At 43.1% G+C, this 18,661-nt stretch overlaps 1 protein-coding gene across 1 annotated transcript in view; it reads left to right on the plus strand.

Annotated features, from left to right (window-relative positions):
- Positions 1–10,503: 10,503 nt before the first annotated feature.
- Positions 10,504–18,661, plus strand: part of CHD1L (chromodomain helicase DNA binding protein 1 like) — a 46,250-nt gene continuing 38,092 nt past the window's right edge. Inside the window, exons 1-5 of the mRNA XM_070396328.1 lie at positions 10,504–10,710; positions 12,707–12,819; positions 15,903–16,009; positions 16,556–16,670; positions 17,180–17,211. Coding sequence (XP_070252429.1) covers positions 10,569–10,710; positions 12,707–12,819; positions 15,903–16,009; positions 16,556–16,670; positions 17,180–17,211 — 509 coding nt within the window. The 5' untranslated portion in view covers positions 10,504–10,568. The remainder of the gene's footprint in view (positions 10,711–12,706; positions 12,820–15,902; positions 16,010–16,555; positions 16,671–17,179; positions 17,212–18,661) is intronic.

The following is an 18,661-nucleotide window of genomic DNA, read 5'->3' on the forward strand; positions in this document are numbered from 1 at the left end:
CTGAGCTGGGTGCTGGCCTAGGGTGCCGAGTGGATTACAGTTCCCACTTAGAGGAGCTTGTAGTTTGGTGGAGAAGACCAAAGCACAGGCTGGAAATTTCAATAAAACAAAAATACTTCTAAAAAGTGTTTTATGCCATTGCACGTGGACTTAAAACCCACAACATATCTGCTTTTAAAATGTAACTTAAATGTTTCAAGTATGATTTCACTCGCCGGGTTGCAATCAGGGCCCATCCCAGGAATCTGTTCTGATGGGTTGTTGGGGAGGTAGGCTGTGGCTGATGCAACCCGTCTTTGCTCACCTTCTACTACTCTGAGTCAACTTTGCTCGAGATGGTTGGATGCCAATGACAGCCCTGGGTTTTGGCTTACTGGTCTCACCTCACAGGTATTGTTTATGGAGTTAATGCTTATCTTTTCTCAAGGGCTTACCTGGAATGGCTCGAATGGCTAAATGGGAATGGACACAATTTTGTCAGCAACCCTGTGAGGCAATACCATCATTATCCCCATTTCGCAAGTAAGTGGGAAGGGATGCAAGCCAGGCAGTCTAGCTATAAGCCTGAGCTTTCCATCGCTGTGCATACTGCCCCTTTAGGAGGATAAATCTATATATACTAGAGGCCTGATGCACGAAATTTGTGCAAGAGTAGGCCTCCCCCCCAACCCTCACTTCCCCCTGCTGCCGGCACCGACTTCCCTCTGGCACCCAGGACCCGGGCTTCCCTCGCAGCCCTGGCTTCTTCCAGAAGGTCGTCGGGAAGGACTTCTGGTTTAATTAGCATATTACGCTTTTATTATTATAGATATATTTTTAATCCTGACCCTAGGATATTTTTCCAATGATCTTTTAGAGAGAGTGGAAGAGAGAGGGAAAGACAGAGAGAAATATCGATGTGAGAGAAACACATCGATTGGTTGCCTCCTGCACCAGCCCTGACCAGGGTCCAGGCCAGGGAGGAGCCTGCAACAGAGGTACCTGCCCTTGACCGGAATCGAACCTGGGACCCTTCGTAAGCAGGCCAATGCTCTCTATCCACTGAGACAAACTAGCTAGGGCTAGGAGGACATTTTCACTTCTAATTTAGTCACAAGTCCTTCCATTTCTCATCTCCTTTCTTTTTGCATCCTTTTCTTTTTGCCTAACTTCTGCCTTTACAACACTCTAGTTGAACTGCATTTTATTTATTTATTATTTATTTTTATTGTTTAAAGTATTACAAATAGTAGTACATATATCTCTTTTTTTTCCCATTGACCTCCCCCCCGGGCCCCCTCTATCCCCTGGCACATGCCCCCACCGTCTTGCTTCCATTGGTTATGCTTATATGCACACATACAAGTCCTTTGTTTGAGCTCTTGCCCCTCCCCAACCCTCCCCTGCCTTCCTGCTATAGTTTGACAGTCTGTTCAATGCTTCTTTGCCTCTATATCTACTTTTGTTGGTTTATAATGTCCTTATATTCATTCCACAAATGAGTGAGATCATGTGGTATTTATCTTTCTTTTTTAATATTTATTTATTGTCTAAAGTTTTACATATGTCTCCTTTTTCCTTGATTGGACTCCCCCCCCCCCCCCCCCCCCCGCCAGCCATTCCCACCTCGGGCAAGCCCCCACCGCCCCAGTGTCTGTGTCCATTGGTTATGCTAATAATGGATGCATATAAGTCCTTTGGTTGCTCTCTAACCCCCACCTCCCCTGCCATTTGTCTCTGGATCTATTCTTTTTTAAAAATATGTATTTTATTGATTTTTCACAGAGAGGAAGGGAGAGGGATAGAGAGTTAGAAACATTGATGAGAGAGAAACATCGATCACCTGCCTCCTGCACACCCCCTACTGGGCATTTTGTCTGAAACTAAAGTACATGCCCTTGACTGGAATCGAACCTGGGACCCTTCAGTCTGCAGGCTGAGGCTCATTCCACTGAGCCAAACCTGTCAGGGCTCTGGATCTATTCTTGTTCATCTAATTATGTGTAGCATTATATCCCACATATAAGTGAGCTCATGTGATATTTATCTTTCTCTGACTGGCTTATTTCACTTAGCATAATGTTCTCCAGGTCCATCCATGCTGTTGCAAATGGTAAAAATTCCTTCTTTTTTACAGCAGCATAGTATTCCATTGTGTAGATGTACCACAGTTTTCTACTCCACTCATCTGCTGATGGGCATTTAGGCTGTTTCAAAATCTTAGCTATTGTAAATTGCACTGCTATGAACATAGGGGTACATATATCTTTTCTGATTGGTGTTTCTGTTTTCTTGGGATATATTCCTAGAAGTGGTATTACTTGGTCAAATGGCAGTTCCATTTTTAATTTTTTGAGGAAACGCCATGCTGTTTTCCACAGTCTGCATTCCCACCTGCTGTCCTATTTACAATAACCAAGCTATGGAAGCAACCCAAATGCCCATCAATAAATGAGTAGATAAAGAAGATGTGGTACATACATACCATAGAATATTACTCAGCTATAAAAAAAAGAATGAACTCTGACCATCATGGCTCAGTGGTTGAGCATCGACCTATGAACCAGGAAGTCACAGTCTGATTCCTGGTCAGGGAACATGCTGGGTTGCACTTGATCCCCAGTGTGGGATGTGCAGGAGGCAGCCAATTGATGATTTTCTCTCATCCTTGATGTTTCTATCTCTCTCTCTCCCTCTCCCTTACTCTCTGAAATCAATAAAAATATATTTTTTAAAAAAGAAGAAATTAAAAATGGCCTATCAGTTTATGAAAAGATCTTCAGTTAGATGTGTAACCAAATTTTAGGCAATGAGATGTCTATTCTCAGACAGAAAAACAAAACAAAATAAAACACAAAGATTGGTCATATTCAGAACTGGAAAGCGATGGAAATAGGCGTTGCACTGTGGGTGGAAGATAAATTGATTAAGCCTTCATGTGGAACGATTTTATCAAAATTGTAAGTTCCTTTTATCCATCAATTCCCTTGCAAGATTTCCTTCAGGCATAGTTGCACATATGTAAAAACAAAAATGTTTGTTGCAGAATTGTTTGGGGTTTAACTTAGATGATAGAGCCAGACTGTGTGTGCTTTACCACTAGTTAGTTTTCTAACCGAAAGCAAGTTAACAGTTTGTATTTAAGTTTTCTCATCTGTAAAATGAGGCTGTTGCAAGGTGCTTGGCACATGGCCTGGCTCATAGAGTTCAACAAGTGTTAGCTGGCATTAATAGTAAACATTTTGAAATAACTTAATAAATGGTCATCAAGATGGGGAAGGACTCTGAGATACCATATTATGGATTAATATATATATGACATTTTTAAAAGTTTATTTTTAATGAGGTGAGTTTATCCTGACATGGAAAGATTGGGGAAGATTTTAACCAGCATGACCCCTATTTTGGTTTTGTATAGTTCTCATGGCAAAGGGTAGAAACAGCCTAAGCAAGCACATTTAAGGTTTTAGTTCATATACGAGACTAGAGTACATCACATCCACTTGAATTTCACTCACCAAGGCAAATCATATGGACTCTGCTTTTTGGAAGGCACTTTCGTCATATGGTGAAGGCATGGATGTACAACCATTTTAATAGGGAGAAAGGGAATGGTAGGAACAGTAGTACAGTCTACCAAAGCTCACTATCCACGAGTAGATATTCCACACAGTATGTGTGTGTGTGTGTGTGTGTTTCCTGTATTTATGGGTCATGCATGTAAGAGAAAAACACTGTGGAATATTTGGATGTGGATTCCCCAAGAAAATGAGGTTATGATTGGAACTCAACAGGAGGTATAACTCCCATTGTCCTGTGTCTCCACGGGTGAGAGGCAGATGCTTGGGTGATCACCAGGCTCATTCCCAACTTAAGTTTTTGGTCCTTCACAATACCCTGGACATTCAGATTTGCGTTTAGTTCCTTGTAAAAATTATTTAATTTTCACACATTATGATAGGGTAGCTATTATTATTCCCACTATAAGTTATTATGTATCATAGGCCTTCCAAAAGCATTCTCTGATTGTTAAAACTCTAATTATGACCCAGCTGGCTGGTGTGGTTCAGTGGTTGAGCGTCGACCTGTGAACCAGGAGGTCACGATTTGATTCCAGGTCAGGGCACATGCCCAGGTGGCAGGCTCCATCCCCGGTGGGGGACATGCAGGAGGCAGCCAATCAATGATTCTCTCTATTGACATTTCTGTTTCTCTCTCCATCTCCCTCTCTGAAATCAATCTATAATAATAAAAGTGTAATATGCTAATTAGACCAGACATCCTTCCGGATGACCTTCCGGACCAAGTGGGGGGGCTGCAAGGGAAGCCCAGGTCCCAGGTGCCAGAGGGAAGCTGGTGCTGGCAGCTGGGGAAGGAAGGCCTACTCTTGCATGAATTTCATGCATTGGGCCTCTAGTAAATAAATATTTTAAAAAAACAATTCTTTGATTATGAAGAATAATTGTGCATACCAGTTTTGACCAGTTTGGGAGAATGGAGGGGGGAGAACTCCTTTGCATCAAATTCATAACAGTGCTTCAGAATACAGACATGTGTGCAACAAGTGTGCTCATTTGTCAAACCTAAGACCCAAAGTTTGTGGGGTTAGGGTATAATATGGGTTTGGGATCTTGCCAACCAGAGAAGGAGAGAGATCTTAGACTCAGAGCCTCTGGGAGCAAGATCACATTGTTTAACTATATTTCATTGTAGACTGAGTCAATAGAAACATTTAGCTTCATGGTTTTATTATTGAGATGTCCTGCTCCTTCTGTGGAAATACGTCACAAAAGTTAACTGGCAAACTCAAAAGCTTGGGATTAACTAGGTGGATTCCTGGCAGGCATGGTTTAGTGGATGAGTGCTGACCCATGAACCAGGAGGTCACGGTTTGATCCACGGTCAGGGCACAGGTCCAGGCTGCGGGTTCTATCCCCAAGATGGAGCGTGCAGGAGGCAGCCGATCAATGATTCTCTCTCTCCCTTCCTCTCTGAAATCAATAAAAAATATTTTTAAAAAACAGGAAGAATAAAATTGGGTGTCACTAACTTGGTGGCAAGGCATGATTGATAGTCAAAAGGCATTAGTGAGAAAAATACTAGTAAACCGAACTGTGGGCAAACTTTGGTGCACAGCTGATAGTTTACAATCTCTGGATTTTGTCCTTCAAGATTACTTGATAATATTCTAGTGTAAAAGCATTACCTTTGGTATAAAAGGGAGTGGCAATTTTCTGATGAGACTGAGTAAGAGCCCTATAAAGCAGACTTACTTTGTTGATATATTTAAAGGGGCACTCTTTTTAAATATATTTCCCTGGTTTTCTTCATTTTAAATTAATGTGTGATTTGATGCTAAAAATGTATGATTATGTCAAATGTCAAAATACAGTTTTTCCTTTTTGGGGGAGGAAAAAACTAAACTCTCTTTCACTCCAGTAGAGTGATTGCTCCACCATAGGGCACTGACCTAATCCTAACCTGAACCCAAAGGTCTAAGTTTATGTACTCAAAGAGAGGTTTGTACAAATTTTCACCCATGGCCACAGCTTTTACTCAAGCTCCATATCTAACCGGCTAGATGTTGCCAGCTGGCATCCTTCTTTGACCCACCAGGTCAGGGACATAATGGATAGCAAACACACTTGTTCGCCAATCTGTGCTTCCTCATGCTTGCTTTGGTGGGATTGGCAGATACGAAGACCTATCGTTAGCGTGATTTGATTACCGTTAATCTTATTGAGTTGCTGTTGCCAGGTGTGTACCCGCTCAGTGAAGTTATAAAATAAAGAATTAATATGAACGCCATGATTATATAACCTGGACAAAGAATGAAAAGGAGTTGGGGCAGGACGCTCTTCTGGCAGTTAACACTGGTGCACTGGGAAAAGTGGACAAGTTGCCTAAACTTTTGGTGCCTTGGTTTGCCCATCCGTGAAATGTCCTCTCCGTACAGTGAGGTTATAACAGTCAGGTCCTGGATTTCAGAATTGTTCAACAGACACCTCATTCAAACACTCAACTATACTTACTGAGTGCATACTATGTGCCAGTCACTGTTTAGGTACAAATTCAACCTATCCTAAGAGTGAAATTATTATCTTTTATCTCCTGTATTCCCTTTCTCAGCGGTGGTATCAATATCCACCCAGTTATCCAAGGCTCTGCTAGTCAATCTCAACATTTCTCTTTCTCTCAGCCCTATATCCAATCAGTGACAAGTCCCCTCAAGGGTACCCTCACCAATTAAAAAATCTATTACTCCCTTGCTAGCTCTGCCTCAACGTCTATACCCTTCCGGTCTCGGCCTTGAACACTCTTCTTCCTGATTATCATTCAGATCTTAGCCCAAATGTCATTTTCTTTGTGACATCAAGAGCTGCATCCCACCCTGTTCTTAAGCTCATCACACTGTTTAATGATCTTATTAGCACTAATACTAATACGGATAACTTATTTTTTTAGCCTCTTCCTTTTTGTCTGTCTCCATCACTAGAATCTAAGCTCCATAAATGCAGGGATCTTATCTGCCTTGTTCACTTCTGTTCAAGACACCGGATATATGGTCAGTGTAATCACTCTCTGCTGTACTCATCTGGCAAAAATCCAACCCTGGTAAGATCCGGTTCTCTGTTTCCCTCCTGCACCTAACACACACCATGCTGACTGGTCTCATGACCATGAACTTCAAGTGTCCCTTGCTGCTGCTTGGCAATGCTACCACATTTCTCTAATCATTTCACTCTCCCCCCTTCCCCAGACAGCTATCTCACACCTTTCCCTCCTCAACCCTCCAAAAACTCCTTCTCCTTCCTCAAGCTCATCTGATGACCTTGTTTCTTATTTCACTTAGACAGCTAAAACAATCAGAAGAGATCTTCCACGTACTTACACCCACCACAACTCTGTCCTCTACATGCTCCAGTGCACGACTGTCCCTACTCCTACCTAGGCCAACCCCTCCACTCGTGCACTGGTCACACCTCTGCTCAGTCATGGACAACACTCCTGCAGCAGCATCAGTTTTTCTCTCTACTGGATTGTTCGTATGAGCATTCAACATACTCTAATATCAATGATGTGGAAACAAAATAATCCTCCTGTGAGTACATGCAGACCCAGGGAAAATTCCCAAGAATGTAAAAACTACCTCCATAAGCAGAGGGTGTGGAAAAACTAAGGAAAGAGGCTGGTCACTCTAGTTTCATAAATGGTAGAGTTTATTATGGGAAACTTACATATGAGGTGTGTCTTGGGTGGCCTTCAAGACAAAACAGGTCTCTTTGATAGGCCTCAAAGAATTATAGAAGATAAAAGAGGGGATAGTAATGGTACCATATACAGGAAATTACATGCTTGATCTGGTCAGGACAATGACCAGGAACCAGCACGTAGAGGGAGACGGGAGGGGCAGAATGAATATCAATTATGATCAGACAGTTTCTAAGGGGTGTGTGTGTGTGAAGCAATCTCCGTTCTGGCCTGGGTCCAGCTCATAGGTCTGGCAGCGGTCACATCTGTCCTCCAGACCTCCCACTAGCTCTAGATCCCTGTTCAGTTACTGCTCCCAGTATTCTGCTCCCTTTTATAGCAAAACTCTCTGAAAGAGTTGTGAGGCATTCTGCCTCTACTTTCTTTCCTCCTATTCTCTTTTAAAAATCCATTCCAATCAGGCTTTTTATTCCACAATATACAGAAGTTGTTCTTGTTGAGGTCATGAATGACCACCATATTACCCGATCCAGTGGTTATTTCTCTACCTTATCTTTACATTTTGACACAGACAATCCACTTCCTTCTTTTTGTAACTCCTCATTATTTGGCGTCAGGGACACCACACTCTTGCCTCTCATATCTACACTAATAAAAGAGAAACATGCAAATTGGTGTCACTCCGCTATGCCCACCAGCCAATCAGGACGAGTATGCAAATTAACCCAACAAAGATGGCAGTTAATTTGCATATGCAGGTGCAGAGTGAAGACTGAAGACAGTGTAGAAGGAAGCCAAGTGCTGCAGAAGGGAGCGAAGCAGCGGAGAAGGGAGGGAGCAAGGCCACAGGAAGCCCTATTCTTGCAGGAATCTTCCTGCAACGGGCCTCTAGTTATCACATAAGCTGCTCTTAGTCTCTTCTGCTGGTTCTTCCTCATCTTCTTGACTTCTAATTATTAGTTTAGTGTACAAGGCTTTGTCTCTTTTATAATTCCTGTCCTCCCTTAGGGTGTAGCATCTAGTACCAAGGTTTAAGGTCCATCCTATAATCATGACTTCCATATTTATATATTTTCCCCCTGAACTTCAAATTAATCTATTTGATTATTCACCATCTCTACTTGGATATCTAATAACTTTTTTAATGCTACTCTGTCCAAAAATGAATTCTTGATGTTCCTCAAAACTCCTCATTCTCAGTCTTCCCCCATCCATAAATGGAAACTATTCTATTTGCTCAGGTCAAATCCCTGAAATCATCCTTGATTTCTCTACTTCTCTCAGATGCTCAATCAGGATATCTTACAGGCTCTTCCTTAGCAATATATCTAATATCTGACCACTACTCAAACCTCCATTGCCACCATGCTGGCCCAACATCTATCATCTCTTGCCCAGACTCCCACAGTAGTTTCCTACAGGGTCTCCCTGCTTTTACCTTGTCCCTTTCTATATACTCTTTTCATACAGCACCCAAATAAAACTCTTAGAGGCATCATCTCACTAACTGACTTGGAGTTTCTCAGCTACTTCTCTTAGCTGTATTTTATTTTTATTTATTTATTTTTAAAAATATGTTTTTATTGATTTCAGAGAGAGGAAGGGAGAGGGAGAGAGACACACACAAATCAGTGATGAGAGAGCATCATCAACCGGCTGCCTCCTGCACGCTCCCTACTGGGGATCAAGCCCACAACCCAGGCATGTGCCCTGAATGGGAATTGAACCGTGATCTTCTGGTTCATGGGTCGACGCTCAAACACTGAGCCACACTGACCAGGCACTTAGCTATATTTTAGATGCCAGACTCAATATACCAACAGAACACTTAGCTTACAGCTAGGACCCCATCTCTAGTATAATGCTAGAACAGACGTACGTCAAGTTGACAATAATAAACACCCGTTTGTTTGAGTGGCAGGTGGTTAGTATTGGTGCTTTAGTGGATGTCTACCCACAAAGTCTTGAAGGGAGGAAATAAGTCCAATGAGACACCAGGACTCATAATCCATTTACACCCGCCACTTAGGACAGAAGCCCCTCAAGAGAAGCCAGCAAAGGATATAAATCCATCTTAAGGTTTTGAGAAAATACCCCAGTAGGAAATCAATGTAGCCCTATTCTATGACTCTGTTTCTCCTTCTTCTTAACATTGATCACGGCTTGGGTTTCATTTGTTTATTGCCTGTCTCCTCCTTTTTAAAATATAAGCTTAATTTGATTTGCTTAAATTAAGTTTGTGACGAGTGGCCTGTCTCCAGTGCTGACAGAGCACTTGGCACATGGTAGGTGCTCAGTCAGTATTTACAAAATGACTCAGGACACAAAGTTAGCTTTCCAAAAACAGTGCTTTGTGTTTGAGTTTTTATAAATCAACCCAAAGTCATTTCTTTTGTAGCTCACAACTGATTTCTTCCTTTTATTTTGAGGGTAGGTGAGGATGGGGGTGAAGTGCAACTTCAGTCTGAGTTTCCCGAAGACAGAAGCATCACGATTAATGTAAGTGAGAACAGTATTCTAATGACGTTATCCAGAGAATAACATGGTTCCCGTTCCAGCTTTGCCAATGACCATTCACAATCTCCTCATCTGTAATGTGGGGACAATGATAGGACTTTTATAGGGTTATTTTGAGGGTTCAATGAGAAAACAAACACATGTTAAGGCCGTAGGGCAGAGCCTCTAACCGCATCAATAAATGCAGCTACGTGGTTGTTATAGTATTTGTGTTGGTGGTAGACTACTAATCATAAATTACCACATCATAAATCCACTCAAAGCTCTTGAGTCTGGGTGACCCCTAATCTCACAACACATTGCTTCAGTTTGCTCCCCATAATTCACTTGAGAAATCCATTGTAGCACAAGCTTTGGTGACTTGACTACCATTGGGGGGTTCCTAACTATGGCCTACAGTCAACAGGAAGCAAATTAAGATATCAGGGCCGAAAGGAATTTATGATTAGTGTCAACTGACAGCACTCCAGCCTTTGCAATCTCGTCGGGAATCGCGGGAGGGCAGCAGGGACGACGTCTCATTGAATTCTATAGCCCCAGAGCCTAGCCGAGCGCCTGGCAGGGGGCAGTCGAGCTGAGCCAGTGAAGGGCCAGTACACGCTGACCCCCCGGGGGAGCGTTTTCCGGCCGCCAGTCGCCGGGAGCGCGCGTGAGCACCACCAGGAGCGTAGGAGCGCGCAGCCCGCGGCCCGCCCGGCGTGCACCCCGCCGCGGGGAGCCCCGGCGGCGCCCGCAGGGTCACTCGGAACCGCGCTCGCATCCAGAACGCGGCGCCGGACGCGCCCCCTGGCGGCGGGTGGACCCAGTTGCGTCGGGAAGGAAGCGACGCGGGGCGACGCGCGGCGGAACGCTCCGGGCGGATGGAGGAGCGCGCGGACGCCGCGACCCGCCAGGGCGATCAGCCCGGCTTCTTGCAGACCCTGCAGACCCAGAGCCGCGCAGAGGCGGCGCGGGCGGCGGCGCGGGTGCAGGAGGAGGACTTGAGGCAGTGGGGCCTGACAGGTCAGTGGCCCGGGCGCACTTCCGCCCGGCCGACACCTCGCCGGGACGCGCCGCTCCCCGGTCAGGACCCCGCGCCACGAGCGGTGCTGGGCGCCGCACCGCGAGGGGGCCGTCCTGTGGGCTGTTTCCCTGCGGACTCAGGACCTTCCCTTCCCTTCCCGCACCTGCCGCGGGGCCGGGCGGGCAGGAGCCCCTCCTGGGGCCAGGTGGCCATGGCCCCGCCGGTGCCGCGCGCGGGGTTGGCGGGCGCAGCTGGAGAGGGATTTCGGGCCCCCGGCACGGGGCGCAGCGGAGGGGAAGCTTGGTGAGGCCTTGTCCTCATGGGAACACCTTCCTCTGAAGAGGCGGCGGATGTCCTGACGCCCGCGGGCTGGGGTTCGCAGTTTCTGTGCCGCTGGGTTTGCAGGCCTGTTCTTGGGGTTTCCGTAGTTAGTTTCGTGAAACGATCAGAACTCGGCTCCCAGCTGCAGGTTTCTTACTTACTGTGCATGCGCAGTTCTTGGAGAATTACCCCCTCCCCCAACTAACTCCCTCCCCTTCCTCCCCGCCCCCAGCTGTATTTTAAAATATGCATCCAAGCCAAGTTGATCAGTTCATCACCGCACATAACTGTCCCTCTTACTTTTACTAGCCCTTCCTTCCCTAAAGTCAACGAAGAACAAACCTTTCAGCCTCTGTTGACACCCGAGGGTAGGGAGGGGGCGCCCCCTTACCTCTGGGTGCGGGTGAGAGTGTGGCTCCCCAGTTGGTCTCATTACCTCTGGACAATGATAAAGGTCCTGAGTCTCCACAAGGCCTCCTGTGACACCGCTTTCGAGGGGGGTATTGGAGAGGGCTCATATGATCTCCTAGGGGTAGAGTCCAGGCACTTCTGGGTCGTTAATTTTCTCGCCTCCAAGTCTGGGATAGATGAGGCAAAACGAAACCTGGAACTCATCACCTTGTTGTTCCTTGGGGCCTGAGGTCACTAGCTGGGCTGCCTCTTCTCTCCACCTTTTCAGAGTTGACTTCTGTTTGTTTGTAACATTCAGGATTTTTAGTTGCATTAGCAAGAGAAATGGTGAAAAGAAAAATCTCTATCTTCCCAGAAGCCATGTTGGTCTTTCACATGTTAGTCTTCTTTGATTAGCTGAATTTTCTAACTTACAAAGTGGAGATAATACCGACCACATGGGGTTATTATAAGTATTAAAGGAGGTAACTTATATAAAGTGTTTACTACTCTCCCTGGTGTTTAGTAAGTGCTTAATAAAAATAACATTTTTTTCCCCCCCAGATGTTCTACAATTACTATATATGGCCTACTTTCTTTTTAAAGGTCATGAGTTCAAAGCACAAAATTACAGTTTTGTTAATTGTTAGTATGCTTGGGGTCCTCCGTTCTCCCAAGATATAGCTGCTTTCTGAAATTGGATATTCTTTCCCCAAGGGAGAGAGGAGAGACAGCAGAAGCTCCACAGTAGATCGCAGACTTTTCCTCCGGCCCTGGCACACTGTTAAACACCCTCTGTGCAACATCATTTCAATCTTAAAAGCACTGCATCTCTCTTGAAGCATAATTTAGTCTTTTCTTATTTACTTTTTTTTTTCCCCAAAATTCAAATGGTTTCAATTAAGCAAGCAGACACAGGTACAGTTCATGTGTTGTTGTTTGTGGTTATGTTGCATCAGTAATGCCTCATTTCCTAGAATGGACACTAGCATTAGAGGCAGGCAGTATTAGAGGCCAACTCCCAAGTTGACTTTTTCATCTGTCATGTGGATCCCATAATACTGGGCTTTGAATATAATGGTGGCTAAATCTGCTGAAAAAGTAGTTTGGAAGTCAGCAGATGTTTACGTATTTGTAACTTCCCAGCAGAGGATATGGCCAGTAATGTTGGGGGTATAGGGTTTAGGCCCTATCCTTCAGTGGAAGCCTTAGAATGTAGCCTGTGTGTGTGTGTGCTGAGATATTTGCCGTTTGGACTGGCTGTGTTTTTTTTTTTATTTCTAGGGATTCACCTACGCTCTTACCAACTGGAGGGAGTCAACTGGCTAGCCCAGCGCTTCCATTATCAGAATGGCTGCATCCTGGGAGATGAGATGGGCCTGGGGAAGACCTGCCAGGTATGTCACTTAACCTCTGGTTGAGGGTGAGAGTTCTGGCTCCCCACTGACCCTGTCGGGTGGTCTCACCTTCGTCGAAATACCTTCTTACAACTCATTACTATCTTTAGTTACTAGGATGCATTTTTATATCGGGTGGTGAAATGCCTGAACCTTTATTTAGAGATTCTGACACTGGAGCTGACTTTTCCGATCAGGGGACAGTTTTGAACTGTGTCACTGCCCTTATTTTAGTTACTGGGCAGGGTTTTTCTCTTGTAAAGCAAATTTTACCTGTCTCAGGGATCAAATTGTTTCTGTCTTCCTTAGCAATACTCTAACGAATTAAGTTAGCTGGATCACTTCTAATATTAATTTCCCTTCCCCAGTGAGTAGAGGACCACTTCTCATTTCTCTAGCACAGTGGTTCTCAACCTTCCTCATGCCGCGACCCTTTAATACAGTTCCTCGTGTTGTGGTGACCCCCAACCATAAAATTATTTTCATTGCTACTTCATAACTGTCATTTTGCTACTGTTATGAATCGTCATGTAAATATCTGATACGCAGGATGTATTTTCATTGTTACAAATTGAACATAGTTAAAGCATAGTGATTAATCACAAAAACAATACGTAATTATACATGTGTTTTCCGATGGTCTTAGGCGACCCCTTCTATATTATAGAAGGTTTTCTTGTCGACAGGATACCAAAGAAAGTCAGTGCAGTCAGGAAACAGCAGCGGCAACTCGATCAGAAACCGTGGAAGTATGAGTTTCACCAGTGAACACACAGAGTGAGTGAAGGTCTCATTAGTCCTTTTAGAAGCTCAAGTGCTCCCTCCAGCTCTAACCTCACATTCACAAGCATCGAGCTGGAGCAGTTCTGCAGGTAGACTAGTCTGACTATGTGTCGGGGACTAAGGCAGGTACACCTCATGAATCTTGGGGTTATTCAGAATACCATATGACCTCCAAGTATGGTCATATGAGGATATTTCTTAGGCAAATACATCTGGTTCTAGTATATTCCCAAATTGAGAGCTGTGAACGAGAACAAAGATAGGTTTCCTGATGTCTCTGGGAGCCAGGCTGACAGACTCTTGGACCAGGTACAAGGCCTTCCCTGCAGCCAGCCAGCTTTGCGGTGGACATTGGCATTGTCCTGACTCCAGCAAATTCAGAGCCACCAAATTTCACGTGTCCTTTGCCTTTCCCCAGGGTGTTCATGTAGTTCTACTTGTAAGTGCCCTAAAAATATTACACCTCCAAATTCATCAACATCATTTCAGTCTTGAAAGCACTGCACCTCTCTTGCTAAAATTCGTCATGCTAAAATTCTGTTTAGCATTTTTGCATCTGTGTTCTTGAAGGATATTGGTCTGTAATTTCCTTCTCTTGTAATATCTTTGTCTGGTTTTGGTATTGTGGGAAAGCTGGACCCATAGGATGAGTTGAGTATTCTCTCCTCTTCAGTTTTTTAGAATTTTATGTTGAATTGTTACTATTTTTTTTTTCTTAAATGTTTGGTATAATTCACTAGTCAATCCAAATTAATTTTGTAGATATATCTGGTTTAGAGTTACAAAAGGTAAGTTTTTTTTCTAAATAGTATCCTCAGCAAAAGCTAGACAGAGTGCTTTTAATCCAATAAGTACTTACTTATTGGATGATTTTTTCTGAGCACAATCTGGATTGGAAAGTGATAGGTAATTAAAGAAGAAAATTATTTCTATTATAAAATTAATGTAATTTCAGATAAAAAAAAACTACCAACCCATAACCACAGTACTCTAACCATAGCCATAAATAGTAGCGTATGTTTTACAGTGGTTGAAATTATAGTGCACTTATAGTTTGTATTTTAGTAATCTAACACTGTCATTGTAATTATTTTTTATTGGCTACTTAATATTCCTTCAAGAGAATTGATCATAATTTACTTAAATGTCCTAAAGATGAGGAATGAAGAGTTCCTTTTTTGTTGTGCTACTTAAATTAACCTCAGTGTGAACACCTTTGGGTATTTGCTTTCTCAGTATTTTGGATTATATCCTTAGGATAGATTTTTTTTTTTTAAAGAGCATTTGTGGGAGTTTTTTTTTTGTTTTTTTAAATATATTTCATTGATTTTTTACAGAGAGGAAGGGAGAGGGATAGAGAGTTAGAAAAATCGATGAGAGAGAAACATAGATCAGCTGCCTCCTGCCCACCCCCAACTGGAGATGTGCCTGCAACCAAGGTACATGCCCTTGACCGGAATCGAACCTGGGACCCTTCAGTCCATAGGCCGACGCTCTATCCACTGAGCCAAACCAGTCAGGGCTAGGATAGATTTTTTTCAGAAACAGTTTAGCATGTGGGGATGGAGGCTTCTCAGACTTTTTGTTTTATAAAAGAGAGCTATTTTCTCTGTATATCACAGCCATCTTCTAAAGAAACTTTTCTAGTCGAAAGTGTGTACAGCCATATCCACTTTACAAAAATTTTCGTTTTATACCCCTACTTAAGCTCATGAGGCAGTACTTACTGTTTGTTTTTTTACACTAGAATGTCTACTCTAGGAGAGCTAGTAGTTTTATCTATTTTGTTCACTGTTATATACCAGAGCTCAGCATAGTAGCCTAGCAAGTAGAAGGTGCTCTGAAAATACAGGTAGGAGGGAGGAAGTTAGGAAGGAAAGAGAACCTGGGAAGCAGCAGAGGCCACCACGTGGTTGGTCCTTTTCACGGTCATACCCTGGCACTTGCTGTATGTTTTCAGAGTACTCCTGACCTCTTGTACATTCTTTGCATCGTTTTCATTGATTTCTGTTGTCTTTCCTGATTTTTTTTTCTTTGCATTAGAGGTTTAATTGCATGAGTATTGAGCACCATTGCTTGTTGACTGTTGATAGGACTGAGTGCCACAGATTTCTTTGGCAATTATTTTGAAGCTTATATGATTTCACTCTAGGAATGGATGCCTCTCCTAATGTGCACATCATGTTTTTGTAAACCAAGTGTTCTGTAAGCGTCTGTGTTCTCTACAAGGTTGTGGGAACTTTGTGGTCGTTTCTCAGATGGAAATGTGATCAACACTGCCTTCTTTTTCTGTGTTTCAGACTATTGCTTTCTTCATTTACTTGGCAGGAAGATTAAATGATGAAGGACCATTCCTCATTCTTTGTCCCTTGTCTGTGTTGAGCAACTGGAAAGAAGAGATAGAAAGGTACAGAGCAGATGTAGCTGAAATTTTATTTTTTTGCATTGATTAAGGTTTTTTTCTGAGTGATGTGCGAAGTGTGATAAAACAACAAATCGCCCTAAACAGTGAGCGTATTTTTTTCCAGAAAACTCTAAGCTGAGGTAACGTAGACAAAGACTGAGGATCTGATGGGAGGAGGGCCCCATGTTATTGTTCCTATTTGGCAATTTGAAGGTTGGTCCTCATTTTTAGTAAATTTTGCTGAACTAAAGGAGAAACCATCTTTTTTCATAGTGACAGATGGAGTAACCAATATGGAAAAAAATATTTTGTTTTTAGAGTTAGCACAAGACCCCTTTTTTTTAGATGTTCCTCAGACCCTCCCACCTATGTACACAAGTACTTATCCGTTACTCTGCACAGGATTGCAGAGTCCCGGGACTCTCTGATTGCAGGGCATCCTGCGGCCTGCACATCTGCAGTCCTTCCATGAAATGTACTTTTCCAGCTATGCATGCCCTTTCCCATGGCTCTGTGTTTGTGCTCATCTGCTTCTTTTCTTGGATTCAGATTTGCTCCAGGTCTTTCCTGTGTAACATATACAGGTGACAAAGAGGAGAGAGCCAACCTACAGCCAGACCTAAGACAGAAGCCATGTTTTCATGTGTTGCTGACTACCTATGAGGTACCCATTTGTTCCTCTACAGCAAGAACTCTTAACTTGGGACCCTAGAAGTTGTAACATCCATTGGAATTGTATTTAATGATTTTTGAGAACACACATTTTTTCTGGGACAGTCTACTTCAATTAGATTATCCGAGTGGGGGTGTGACCAAAGAAGTGAAGGGGAAGGCTTCCCAGGGAGGTGGCACTGGAGCTGCTTCTTGATTGATGAATAGGAGGCAGGCAGGCAGGCAGGGGAACGGGTTTGTGGGCTGAGGCCTGGTCTCTGTTACTTGAGGATGGGAATGGAGGATCCTTAGTTCCTGTCTCTTTTAAGTCCTTGTTCTTCATGCTAAGACTGAGTCATTGTAAGCAGGACTTACTGCCTCCTTTTGCATGTCTAAGACAGTGCCACGTAGAAATGATGTTCATAACTCTTTTTACTTAGTGAATGAATAAGACTTAACTCTTATTGATCTCAGAGTTATACTAGTACCAGCCTTTATAACGTATTTTCCTTAAATTTTCAGATTTCTTTGAAAGATGCAGCATTTCTAAGATCGTGAGTATGTTACACTTCTTCAGAAATTGCATTAAATGTATCATGATACTCATGTCTTTTCTTCTTTCCTGTATGTCTTCCATGAGTCTTATTTACAAACTAGAGGCCCAGTGCATGAAATTTGTGCACTGGGAGGGTCCCTAGCAGCTGCTGGCTGCTGGCCAGGGCCTCCCTCCCTTCCCCCAGCCACCCTGTGCCCTGGTTGAGGGGACAGTTTGCATACTACGCTTTTATTATATAGGATAGGAGGCACTGCAGGAGTCCTACAATCTAGCTCCCTAGATTGTATGTCCTTGGATTAGTTACTTAATCTCCATGAACCTCGGACTCTTCATGTGTAAAATGGGGATGATTAACTCTCTTACCTTGGATGGCTGTTGTGAAGATTAAATGAAATAAGATGTGCCTGGTGCGAGGTTAACAGATGTTAGATTCTTTCAGTTGCAACTTGCATAGACACCTTCAGGACTGCTGTTTGGAGATTTTTCTATAATATAGGAAGTGACTGATTTGAGCTTACAAAGTTAACGTTTTAGAAAGGGAGTGTTAAGAAGACTTCTAATTAATTAGCTTTCAGGCTTCATCTGTGCTCATGAAGTACAGGAAACTTAGATTTAACTCTCAGTACCACCTGATAATAAGGCTGACATGTCGCAGGATAGGGTCGAGATAACAGTTACAATATAAATTAAACAAGAGCTAGACTTTAGGCGAATAAGAAAAGAACATATGTTGACAGTTTCGCGTTCTCCGTTGCATGTGTAGTTAGACGTGGTTAGGTGGGGATTTGCATCTTTAACATTCTGAAACTTTTGTTTTCAAAGTGCTTATCAATATTTTAAATGTTATTTCTCATTCAGGTTCTTTAGAGTTGAATTTCTTTTTTCATCTTATTTTGAAATACTAAAGGCCCAGTCATAGCTTTCAAAATGACTTCCATCCAGTATTTTGTTTCACTTTTCACTTAAGTGAGCATGTGATCTTATTTTTCTTTAGGAGAGGATATGCTTTACCTCTCTTGTGTTCATTTATTAATATCCAACTTAATATTTGTTGAAGATTTCTCCTCTGGAACGACACTGTTCTGGGAGAAATACCAGGAAGATAAGCCATAGAACAGGGGTCCTCAAACTTTTTAAACAGGGGGCCAGTTCACTGTCCCTCAGACCGTTGGAGGGCCGGACTATAGTTTAAAAAAAAACTATGAACAAATTCCTATGCACACTGCACATATCTTATTTTGAAGTAAAAAAAACAAAACGGGAACAAATACAATATTTGTATTTGCATGTGGCCTGCGGGCCATAGTTTGAGGACCCCTGCCATAGAGCTACCCTAAGAGGACATTAATTCCAGGAGAGGGATAAAAAATATATAGCTATCCATAATACAAGGCAATATACGGGACATCTCAAACAATGAAAAGATTGAGGCATGAATGTTATTTGGT

This window comes from Myotis yumanensis, unplaced genomic scaffold, assembly GCF_028538775.1.
Source record: "Myotis yumanensis isolate MYYU_CA2020_CCGP unplaced genomic scaffold, mMyoYum1.0.hap1 SCAF_17, whole genome shotgun sequence".
NCBI lineage: Eukaryota > Metazoa > Chordata > Mammalia > Chiroptera > Vespertilionidae > Myotis > Myotis yumanensis.